Source organism: Calonectris borealis, chromosome 1, assembly GCF_964195595.1.
Source record: "Calonectris borealis chromosome 1, bCalBor7.hap1.2, whole genome shotgun sequence".
NCBI classification, from domain to species: domain Eukaryota; kingdom Metazoa; phylum Chordata; class Aves; order Procellariiformes; family Procellariidae; genus Calonectris; species Calonectris borealis.
Window position 1 is genome coordinate 60,876,243 of NC_134312.1, and position 12,120 is coordinate 60,888,362.

A 12,120-nucleotide genomic window follows, 5' to 3' on the forward strand; every position below is an offset into this window, starting at 1 on the left:
GGGTTACCAATACAGTTAGATCCTTGAGGATGGTAGGAAAATAATTCCTTTCCTTTCTCTTACAGGGCTCCCAATAACACTATTGAACCACACAAGTTCAGCAAAATGCCAGCCAAAAGCAGGTGAAAATTAACTGATGAGCAATTAACCAAGAGAAGGCAATCTTTGCATTTGCACATGAACATTTTTGGAAATCTACAAAAGAAGTGTAGTGACAGTAAGTAGTCTAAGTGCTGGAGGAACAGAGATTCGGAATAATCATTGCAAACGGGATAGCATTGAGGAGCAAGAACAGACCTGTTAATTTCTCTCAATATACTTATTCTATAGCCACCTGCACCTTAGAACTACACTTAATCCATCCCTTCTCTTCAGTTAAAGCATATTTAATTTGTTATTTGGAAAAAAACCTAGGGAAACCTAAAGCCCAGAAGAGGCTTCGGTAAAGATCTGGAACCTGGAGTACTGTGCCCAATCTTCGCTGGCCCACAGGCAACATATCTGAGTTACTAACACATTGCACAGAAAGAGAGAGGTAGGAAACATTAAGGCAAACTTCTTAACAAGAAATACAGTAAGAGAAATGTCATATTGAGACATAAAAGATTCCCATCCCCCTTCAAAATAAGTATTTAGCTACACACGTAAATCCAAGACTTCATTAAAAGACTTGAAATGCCAGAATAGAAACCACACCAGCTCTCACTCTGTCCTTGAGAATTTGACTTAAGCCTGAATAATTCATCTGGGGAAGCTGCTGAGAAGGCATAAAATCCAGTACAGCAAAATTAAGAAAAGATGTTTGTGTGCGCTTTTTGACTGAACACATTTAACAAAGGGTCATTTTCAAGAGTAAAGACAGAAGATAAAAGGTTCCCTCAATCAGAGTCCCTCCTCTACCTAAGCGGTCAGTGAGTTAAAACAGTTAGATGTGTCTAATGAACTCTAGACCTACCAGTCCTTCAGAGAAAGTGCCCTGCAACTGCATCAATCTCTACATTTGAATTTCATGTGCACAAAAGCAGCCTATGACAAGACTGTTGCTCAAGCTTCTTCCAGAAGCTGAAGTTTGAGTGAAGATATCAGTTATTGCCATTGTTAGACTTAAAACATATTGCACCTAAGACAGCAAACTTCAAGCCATCCCTTGGAGGCTGAAGAATAACCGTACACCAATCCACATTCATTTGGCTTTTCCCTTAATCACAGAGCTAGGAATCTTTAGCTAAAAACCTGACTGTTCCTGTAACAGATTCCTAAATTTCAGCAGATAGTTAGTTCAACACAACTGCATTTAAATTACATCCAAAGCCAAACTCCGAGTCAGTACCAGCTTTAGGGACTTGTGTGCCAGTCACAGAAGCGTCTGCACAAAGGACAGACACCTGATGGGTTGAGATCTGATCTTTAGAAATGGACTATACTGATCTACTGAAATCTAGGTGTCAAAATGTCCCTATCAGAGGAGGGAAAAAAAAACCTCAAACAAACCCAGCCTAACAACCAGCTTTACTCCAGTTCCTACTTCCCAACACTACCAGGAAATCCCTTCACTTCTTGACTTAGCATACACATATCACCCTGTAACAGCAGCAGGCACTAGGTACTCTTTAGTACCCATCAGCATTAAAAGCTCAACCTGTTGTAACCCTGCTTTTAGCTGTCTCCCCTTTTCCCGTTGCTTGGCCAGAAACGCAGCAAAACCAAGTGAGGTTTGGCAGTCCATTTTACGCAGGCCCCCTCCCAGCGCAGAGCTGCTCCTCTGCACGCTGCCACGGTGGCTGCCGGGGCGGTGCGACGGCCTCTGCCCCGCACGCCAGCTGGACCTGGCGACCGCGGGGCAGGTGCGCGGGCACACCGTGTGGTCATCCAAGAGACTTCAGCGTCACGCTGTCCCGCTTCTTCCGAGGGGTACAGGCAGGTTAAGAGGCTTTTGAGGCAAACTTACGCTGTGGAACAGCTCTTTTTACAGCTTGATCACCGATCACCCGCTACGCTACACGTCAGGCACGGAAAGCAGAGGCAAGGCAGATACCGCTGCCTTTGTGCTCCCGTGAAAGTCCGCTTTCCTCTAGGCACCGCGCCCCCTCACCACCCCGCTTCTGCCGCGGTGCCCCGCACAGCCTGCGGGCGGGGAGCGCACGGGGGAGCGCAGGGGACGCGGGCAGGCCGCCCCGGCGCCCAGCCGGCGCCGCTAGCTGAGGGAACGGCAGCAGAAGCGGTGACGGCAGGGGACCCGCTCGCAGAGGCGAGCCCGGGGAGCAGCGGCCGGAGCTCCGGGGCAGCAGGGGCGGGACGCCCGCGGCCCGGTGCCGGCGGTGCTGCCGAGGGCGGGGCGGGGCGGCGGCACGGCCGGGGGAACGGGGGCGGAGGGGCCGGCTCGCGCCGCGGGGGGAGGGGGAGGACGCCCGCCCCCCCCGCAACGACCCGTTACCTCCTGGTTGTACCGCGCCAGGACCCGCTCCGCGGCCTCGGCGCCACCGCGCCCCTCCACGGCCTCCAGCACCGCGCCCAGCTCCATGCCCGCCCGCCGACCGCCGCCTGGCCCCGCTCCGCCGGCAGCTGCCGCCGCCCCGCCGCGCCCTGACCTCCTACCCCGCGCCCCCCCGACGTGACGTGACGTGACGTGCCGTGACGCAAAGCTCCCCTTGGAAACCTCCCGGACTGGCAGGCAGCGCTCACGCGCTATTGGTTGGAGGGGGCGGTGGCGTGCACCTCCGAGCCCTCTTATTGGCTGCCCTCCCGCCCAGTCCCGCCGGCAGGAGAATGCGGCGAGAGGACTACGCCTCCCAGCATGCCAAGCGACGCGGCACTGTGGTGCGCGGCGGGAGCTGCGGGCTTTGGTGCCGCGGGGCACGATGGGTGCTGTAGTCCGCGCCGGGCAGCCCTGACCGACGCCGAGCGAGAAGGGCGGCGGAGCCGGATGAGGAGTGAGGGTTCGAGGCCCGAGCGGCCACCGCCGGCCGGGAGAGTGCTCTCAGGTCGCTCAGTGGCACAAAGTACACCCCGACACACGCCCTCCTCGTTACGCTTTGCCGTAACGTCTGGCAGCAAAACAAACCGCTTTTTCTCAAGTCCTAGCCGCCAGAGTGGTGGGGGTACACGAAAATCCTCCATTTCCATCTGGAGACAAAACTGCCTCTCTGAGGGACATCACGGCTGCCTTCCCAAAACTGCCCGCGCACCCTCTCACAGAGGGGTCAGTGTACTCTTTGGAGGGTGTTGACGTGGGTGTGAGCAACCCGGGCGGCGCAGAGCAGAGATGCTGGTGCCGCATCACTGCCGTGTTTTGCACGGGCGGTGGTGGGAGGTGAGGGTGGGCTGCACCGGCGCGGCCGGGCCCGAGGTGACGGAGCAAAGGTGAGCTACGTCTCTGAAGTTCTCCTGAAGGCCTTATGTTTAAACTGCAGCTGAGGAGATAGGTAGTATTTCCACAGTCAGGGTGCCCTATAATCAAAATTCACTGTCCAGGTAGCAGAAGATGATATATCGAAGTTAACAAAAAAAGCCGCAATAATAAAACTTCAGAGGGAGCTGCAGTCGGTCTCTCCTTGAAGTATTTATTCATTCAGCAGCAATTCAGGAGGTGCTCCGTGGTCACGAAGAGAAACCTTCATCTGCAAACAATCAGCTCCCTGGCGGAAAATACCGCGGGGCCAGGGAGGTTTCATCTGCAGATGGATGGTGGCTCCAAAGAGCGCTGAAGGTGCTAAGACATGTCGGCGTATGCCTGTGTGTGTTTCACCCAGACTAGGATCTGAATTTTCTGGTTAGGGGTTTCTTGCCATGATAGGTTGAACTGAGATACAAAACCAGAACAACACAGTCATTGGCCTGCAAGGAGTAACAAAATCCAGCCCAAAGTACATAACCGTTTCTTCTGAGTCAGGTCCCTGTGTATACTAATGCAGCTTTTGAGAGAAACCCAGCAAAAAAATCCTTTGCTTGTTTGATTTACAACTCTATAATATTATAAAGTTCAAACCTGCTTAGATTTACTTCACAGCACAGCAAAACGCTCATCTTACTTGTACATTGCCAATTACATTTTTTGTTTAAAATATAAAAACCCTAAAAAATAAAGACTAGAAAACTGTTACTGCCCTTTAAAGGCACATTGTTATTCATCATCAGTGCGTTTTAGTTTCCACTTTAGGTAGCATATGAAGGATTAGGATTTCAGTGAAAGAGGGGGACAGAATAAATTGCATCCTCTACCAAAGAACTGCCAGACCTTTTCAGATGGGTGCATACCATGAGCCCTTCTCATGTTAGTCAGCTTTATCTAAACCTTCCAAAGCAAGGTCTGCCCCTGAATTTCATGGGTTTCAGGGTCAGTCACAACAGAATTGTGGGGCTGGGGAGGTCAGAGGCCATTTTTGTCAAAGGGTAGTGACCTTAGCAGCAAGAGGTAGCCAGACAAAAACAGGATTCGTGCTAGTGAATGGAGTTCTCACTGCTCTTCCCCCGCTGAGTCTTTTTTCTACCTGGTAATGAAAAATCTCAAAGAATTGAAATGGATTTTTATATGCATACATACATACATGTTCGTGTGTGTGTATACATCTATTTAAAAATATTATATATGTTATGTTAGTTACGCTATAATATAGAATATTACAATATATTATATTGTATATATTACATCTATCTTTTGTTATATGTTTTAGCCCGTGAAAAAGATCACACTTTTAATAAAATGTTTATTTGTTGCGAGAAGAAAGAGAGAAGAAAGACAGAAAGTGAGCAAGAAAAAAGAAAAAGAAAAAAGAAAAGGAAAACAGAAAAGGAAAAAAGAAAAGGAAAGAAGAAAAGGAAAAAAGAAAAAAGAGAAAGGAAGAAAGGAAGAGAAAGTGAAAATGGGTTTGAATATTTTGGCATGTGGTATAAAAGCTTCTTCAGAAAGATTTGTGTAGTCACATATTTCCTTATATACACATGAATACCTGGCTAGGCAAGAAACGGCAGTTTCAGTTACCACGGTCAAGGGAAGGGCTTAATTAACAAGCTGCAGGCTCTGACTCAGGAGATTTGACAATTTGTACTAGGATGATTTAAGCGATTCCTGCTCCTAACCAGCCATTCTACCCAGAGGTTATCATCCTCTCGTGAGCCGCTGCACTTCACAGCCTGGTGTATACCCCTGTGACCTGAAAGCTGTGGCAGTTTATATTAATATGGTGGGTTCTGACCTGCGGTGGTCAAGGAGGGGGCCTGCTTTCCCTTGCAGTGCTTCTGATGCAGATGGTGATGGTGACCTCTGTAGAGCTGTGTTCAGTCATCTATATATTGCTCCCCGTGAATGTCCAGTTTAAATTTCAAAGCTGTCATCAGGAAGCAGTTCAAAGGTAGTTGGAAGTGCATGTTCAGACTCCTGTGGCATCAACCCAAGTTTCTAAATGAATTTAAAAAAGAAAGACTGTGGAGGCTCTTCTGCAAAAGACTTTCAAAGCCCTATCTGACTGACAATGTTCTGTGGCTCTTTGTTTTGAGCAGCTTTGTGGTGCTGCTGTGGTGCTGCTCCCAGCACTTCATGCTCAGTGTTGCAGCTCTGCACTCAGAAAGTTTTTATTATTTCTGGGCCTGACACTGTGTCCAATATCCATCCTCCTTCCTGAACAGTCTCCCCTGGACGCTTCAAGTCAGGGTAACTGAGTTGTCCCCAAATGCGTTGAAGGATATGGCATGTTTGTATACTAAAATAGTCTCATTTTCTCCTCTCTTTCAGTCAATGGGGATTAAACTTTATTTGGTTTAACAAGTTATTGTAAAAAATGTAGGAAGTGCTTCTGGCTTCCCTTGAGTGGTGCTGGGGTTCACCTCCTTCCTGATCCTTCCAAAGACCCAGCTTTGAGTTACTGGTCCGTTCTGCCCACAACCATCTCACCAGTGCGTCTGGTCCTTGGAGGGACCATGGTAGGTCATGGCCAATAGTAGTCCATCAGGTAACTGGAGATTAATCGATGTTCTTGTAAATGAGTGAACAGGGTCACGGTGGACTCTTGGCAGATGCAATGCAGTGCAGAGATTTGGAATCCATTGGGGAGGAGAAAGTGGGTTTTTCTATTCTAGTGACACTACTTTTCCCATACTGATTTCTCACAATCTTGATGAGGCAGATAATTCTGTGCTTGTTAATAATTAATAGGCCAGAATCAATGCTTTGATTTAAACATCTTCAATAATAAAATGCAAAGTAGGACTTTGGTCTCAAACACATCAAAACTCCAGCTGCTAAATAGCGGCCACTAAAAAAACTTCCTCACATGACTTACCTTTTTCATGTGTAGATAATTTTGCCTTGAAGGCAAACCTGAATAAGAATAAAATAGATGAGTTAGCCTAAGCCAGATCTCCCCTGTCCTTAATAAAAGTAAGGAATAAATGTATATTGGGTAATAACACGAGCTGACGAGGGTAAAATTTTAGAAGGTCTGTGACACTAGCCCAGGAAACAAGATTTTCATCAGGTACCTAAAGGTAGAGATAAGCTCCCGCTGTGTTTCTGAAAATCCCACCAGGACCTTGGCTGAATGCTTAAGAGGCTGGACACTTGCAAAACCTGTCCTGGAACCCCTTCCTCCCTCAATCCTTGCAGATTTCCAGCTCAATTCTGTAGTTGCTTTAGACCTCAAACTCTCACCAGTTTATCCACTGGTCAAATATACAAGGTCTGAGAATTTTGCCACTTTATTTACTCACCTAAGGAAAAATGACTTTTCCATTTCCAGTATTCCAGAGGCAACACATTTGTTACAAGGTACTGTAAAGAAGATAGCACATCTTACCCTCCTCAGTGAGTACACTGGCTTGGGTGAGCAAGAGCAGCAGGACTTAAACCAAACAATATAAAGTCATCAATCTATTGATTCCCTGAGCCTTGAGCTCTTTCAGCTGAAAGCACAGGTGTAGGGCTACTCATTTGCTGTGAGTTATGTATGTTCTCAAGTCTTCCGCTGGATAAAAACATACATTGTCACATTTAGGGTTTGTTGAAGGTTTGCTTCTGTATTTAAGTAAATTTAAATGGTATCTATTTAATTTCAAGAACTTTATTTGAGTGTGAAAATCCCTCATATATCTTGCACAACTGTACAAATGACACTTTTGTCCATTTTAGGCATAAACATGGTTATCATCACACTGGGTGCTATCAAAGATTTTATTTACAAAACAATTACTAAAATGCCTGATGTCGTATTTCCATTTATTTATTTCTTACCCATAGGGTAATAGGTCCACCATAATTGCTTGGTGCATTTTATAATATAGAAGAAAAAACTATGTTAATAAAATCTAACAAAAACTCACAAATAGCTACAAATCTGACAGAAAATGTCTAAGAAAAATTCTCCCCAAAATACAATACATTTTTCCACACATACACAGTACAGAATAAGTTCAAAGGCACAGCTTTGAATTTTGCTTTTGTAGAAGTATATAGAGTTATCACCACGTAAAGGAATTGAGAGAACAGTTTCATACCTGTCAATAGGTAATTAAATGAATAATCATGTTTGCATTGTCATTTTCTTTACATAATTGCTTCATATCATCATATTTAACATATGTGGCTCTGAATCCAAAATCTTCCCAGTCCCCAAGTCCCTTCTTAACCTTGTCATTACTGACCAGAGAAATTAGATTTTTCCAGATTGTGCAAACTTAACACAAATACATATACAATAAGAACAATAGTCAACTTAAGGCAGTGTATAATTCAATGCTACATGTCTTTTCTTCTCTTTTGTAAAGATCAATCTTACTGGATCAACAGAAAGGTGCATCAATATACAAAGTTAGGTGTAAACTGAAACTACAACACCACATGTCTTTTAAGGAGCCAGATAAAGGAATCGATATGAACAAGTGATGACTTGGCAGAACGGTTTTTAAGAAATGCATTAAGAGCTTAAAAGAAGAACAGGTGACAGAGTTTTGCTGAGGGTGAATTTCCTGTCTTTAATTCAAATTATAAATAGGTCCCGTTCCAGTACTTTTTTTGTAAGACTCATGAACATTTGTTAATAAGAGGAGGGGGCAAAAATGGCTCACTCAAACTGACATCACACAGGGTTGGCCCACATGCCAGAATTAAAGAAGGCACAGATTGGCCCAAAAAGTGGTCTAGAATAGCACAAAAATCTTTTTTTCGGCTACAGGAACATTCAGTCATACTGGTCTGCAATCTGCCCACATTATGAACTACATTTATCTGCCCAGGATCTTTTCCATCTTCACCTCCCTTGAAGAACGTCCATGGAAAGTCCCACATAACATGAAGTTTTTAGAACTCATTTAAGTACATGGGCTTAGCTGATACCAGTCATTTTCATTTAGCCCAACCTGTGGTGGCTTCCCCATTGATGTAGGCAAAGCCAGGAAAGTGTTGCATGTGCTCATATTCAGAATTTCTGCGGGTAGTCAAGGGGGTGTACATGTCACTAGAATTTCCATATCTTGTGGAGTGCATGGATGGGCTCGTGTAGCAGGAGTTTGCGGCTGGGACCTCCGGCCAGCGAGGAGTCACTGGTGTGGGATGCAGCCTTGGAGTACTGCTCATCAAACAGGGCTCCATTCTTGATGTTGGGCTGTTGAAAGGGTACTACGATAAAAACAAAGAAAAACAAATTAAAGAATTGTCTACCACATGCTTAATTTTAAAATAAGGGCTGGTGGTATCACAATTCCGTGTTCAACAAAACCAAAATCATACGAATTAGCAGCCCTCCAACAACTAGGTAACATACCGAAGGTGGAATATCAGATAACTAGCACCTGCAGTCAAACCAAAGTGTCAGGGAAAGTCTTGCAAAGCAGTCACTGCATTTAAATATTGAATTAATTTATCAAAGAGCTAGGTACTGGCAGGTATATCTGGGAGCAGAAAAATAAATTGAATTAATCTAATCTTTTTCTCACAGCTTTTACTTGGAAACTTGCTGTTCAGTAAAAACCAGAGTATAAAATGTCCCAACTCCCGCTCACTCAACTGAGTTTTGAGGGAGGAGAGCAAAAGGATCTTTATTACTGGAAAGGTGCCTTCCCTTTTAAATGTTCACAAGCCATCCTGCCAGTTTCTGCAGAAAAATAGTATGGTCTGGCCTCAGAGCGAGCAGCTAATTGGAGAACTTATGAAAAGAGGCAGGCAGAAGAAGAATCTCTCTATTCCCCAGCTGTTCGCAGTGACAGTTGGAAACTAGAAATCAAAGTAGTTCGACAAATACCTCCCACTAAGGAGAAGATGTGCTGAGGATAGGATAGGCAGAGAACAGCTTTTGCCCTCCATAGCCATAGGCTGCCCAGCAACAGAAAGTAAACTGTGCTTGTAAGTGCTTGCTTAACATGTATTTATCTTATTGCCTGTCTTACAGGAGCAGATCATCTGTGTGCTGTGCCTAAGAACTGGCTTTCCTTGTTTTGCCCTCCTATTATCCATCTGCATCACAGAGATGGTTAGGATCCCTGTTCCCCTTGCCCAGCCATGTATCTTCAGAGCTTCTACATTTTACATGCAAATGTGTCCATACACACAGGGCTGTACCTTTTCCACAAAAAGTGTCAAAATTTTAAATTTCATGATCTTGTGATATTTCCTTAACTAGAAAGCTGTCACCAAAGTAGGACTATCACTTCTTCCGATGCTTACAAATCTTGCAAGCTGCATGCTAAAATTTTATATGGCTGGGGACTGTAAAACCCCTTCCCCATATTTTGGAGGGTCATGGAGAGAAGAGCTGCCGTAGTTCTTCCTAGGAGGGAGATGGCAGTGATTCCCAAAGGGTCTCATTACATTACTCCACTGCCGGATGGGACTGGGGTTAATCAGTTGCATAAGTGGGTCCCCAAGGCAATTACAGCAATGCCTCCATGAGGAGTTCTGCTGACTCCCTCCAGACCGCAGCCAGGAAGGCAGCCCTGCCTTGGCAAACGTATTTGAACAGTTCACAAGCCTCAGGCAGCTCAAAAGCCACACGCTGGCCACTCCTAATTAGAGAGGAGAAAGAGAAGACTATTTTTGACCAAAATATTGTAGTTAGTGATTTAGCATATTCCACTGTGTCCTGGGGAAACAGACCAGTTAGCAGATGAGAGAGAAGAGATTAAAGCTGTACAATGCATTATTTAGCATATACTTCTCAACGCCACAGAGACTGCGGATTTACCTGTGCAACCAGCTGCTGAAATAGGCAGGTAAATGGCATCACTGTACTGCTAATACAGCTATCAGAATAAGCTGTATTGGCAACGTTGGCAACAAGTCTATACCAGATCATCTAAATTTCCATCTTCACCCCAGCAAAAGGCTTTTCAGTAGGAAAATTCAGCAGAGCTTTGGCACTGACTGCAGAAAGCCTTATCTTCCTTTGCAGAAGAACCAAGTTTGCAGACTTGCTGCCTTTCCAGAAGCTTTTGCTGAAGATAAGAGCTGCCGGTGCCCAGCAACAATGAAACTCAAGTTTTGAAGTTTTATATGAGGTGATTTGAACTTAGGATCATGGTTCTCTCCTTTAACTCATTAACTAAGGACAGGGCACTCTGTCAAAAGACAAACAACTTGCAAGTATTCTAAGTAAACAGAAGAGGTTCCAGAAAATATTGAACAAATTTCATATTTTTAATGTTTAGGGGACTAGCTAGTAGATTTAGGATGCAGCTTTCCTGGTCTGCACCAGCAATATACTGAAGTAATTTTCATGCTAGTGCCTGCTGACTGCCTTCACCTGAACATCTTGGTGAACAAAGCTCCTGCCATAATGAATAAAGAGGAAACAAGTTGTCATGTTATTCACTAGAGCTTCAGACTTGAATTCATCTCACCTAACTTTAGTTGCCAAAAAGTCAGGCATCTAATAAAAGTGAGTCATTTGTGCTCTGTCTACAGCCACCAGAAGAATTTATCAAATCTCGAGATAAATAGTTAAGACAGAAGATGAGCGGTTCTCAGAAGATGGCTCTTTTCTTCCTCCTTCTACCTGATGTAATCCATTAGTTAGGTTGGCTCAAGTTAAATAATAGTCCCTTTTCCGTAGTTGTCAAATCTGTAAGTTGTTTTTCCTGGCTGATCTCAAATGTCCCACTAATGACTGTGTGCAAAATGCTTTGAGATGGTAGGAGTCGTGACCAGGATGGATCATTGGGAAAAAACCACACCACACAAATAATACATTTTTAACTTTCTGTTTTCTGTATGTCACCTGTGGAGTTGCAAGATGTCGGCCAAGCTAGAAACCTTTGTCTTCAGTACTGTTTTACTTGATAGTAATTATCATGGTCTTTGCCTTTATTAGCCATTGATCTATACCTGAAGTCACTGTAGATTCTTTTCTTAAAGAATATACTTACAACAAGGTTAATCTAGACTTTTGCCATAATACACCAATGATTATCTCTTGTCTCCTTCCCAACGTGATATTTGATCTGCTCTGTCGTTAACCATAACAGAATCCTTTGCCATCCTGACTCAGTGCAATTTTCCTGTGAGGTTGTGACTTGTAATAGGGGAATTACTTTGCTTTCATACCCCTTACAAATGCCAAGAGAAAGCCCGGGCTTCAGCCAGGATAATTTGCTACTTGATAATTTGTAGACTGCAAAACTTTCATCTGTGAGCAAGAGGAACAAAGTGAACTCTGGGAATATTGTGGTGGGTCTCCTGGTTGTACATGGCATTATGTGGGGAAGCCACATAATGTCTTTTAGGTAGTTTGGACCTAAACCTGTGCTGTTGGGGGAATGAAACCTTGACTCCCAGAATGAACTTCAGGATGCACTGAAAAGGAAAGATAATCCTCCTCCTATCTATAGTCAAGAGGCCATGCTAAGGCTTACTAAGAAGGCAGGGCTAATGGCTGTGCATGAGGGGACAGGATACAGTGTGCTGCTTTTCCTTTTCATCAAGTGCACCCGATGCAGCTGTGTTTATGAATGTGTCATGAATGTAAAAAGAATAATTGCTTGAAAATAACATGGACCCTAAATATCTGGTATTTTACAATAAATTCTGTTATGACTGAAATAAGATGGAAAGTTTTGTAATGGTAGGTCAGCTAATCGCAAATGAGTCAGTGACTTCTTTTTCCCTACAGTGAAGAGACTATTGAAAGACAATATTTTTAA

At 44.4% G+C, this 12,120-nt stretch overlaps 2 protein-coding genes across 7 annotated transcripts in view; both read right to left on the minus strand.

Annotated features, from left to right (window-relative positions):
• Positions 1-2,602, minus strand: part of RIC8B (RIC8 guanine nucleotide exchange factor B) — a 38,518-nt gene extending 35,916 nt beyond the window's left edge. For 2 of the 6 annotated variants that reach the window (XR_012674561.1, XM_075156771.1), the window contains exon 1: positions 2,435-2,599. Coding sequence is in view for 3 of the 6 variants with exons in the window: in XM_075156771.1 (XP_075012872.1) it covers positions 2,435-2,521 (87 nt within the window). In the remaining 3 variants the exon portion in view is untranslated. Of the gene's footprint in view, positions 1-1,948; positions 2,045-2,434 lie in introns of those variants that run through there. The other 4 variants (XR_012674560.1, XM_075156762.1, XM_075156755.1 and 1 more) reach the window with 4 other exon arrangements.
• Positions 2,603-7,039: 4,437 nt separating this feature from the next.
• RFX4 (regulatory factor X4) overlaps positions 7,040-12,120 on the minus strand; it is a 97,136-nt gene continuing 92,055 nt past the window's right edge. Inside the window, exon 18 of the mRNA XM_075161660.1 lies at positions 7,040-8,605. Within this exon, the coding sequence (XP_075017761.1) occupies positions 8,333-8,605 (273 nt within the window). The 3' untranslated portion in view covers positions 7,040-8,332. The remainder of the gene's footprint in view (positions 8,606-12,120) is intronic.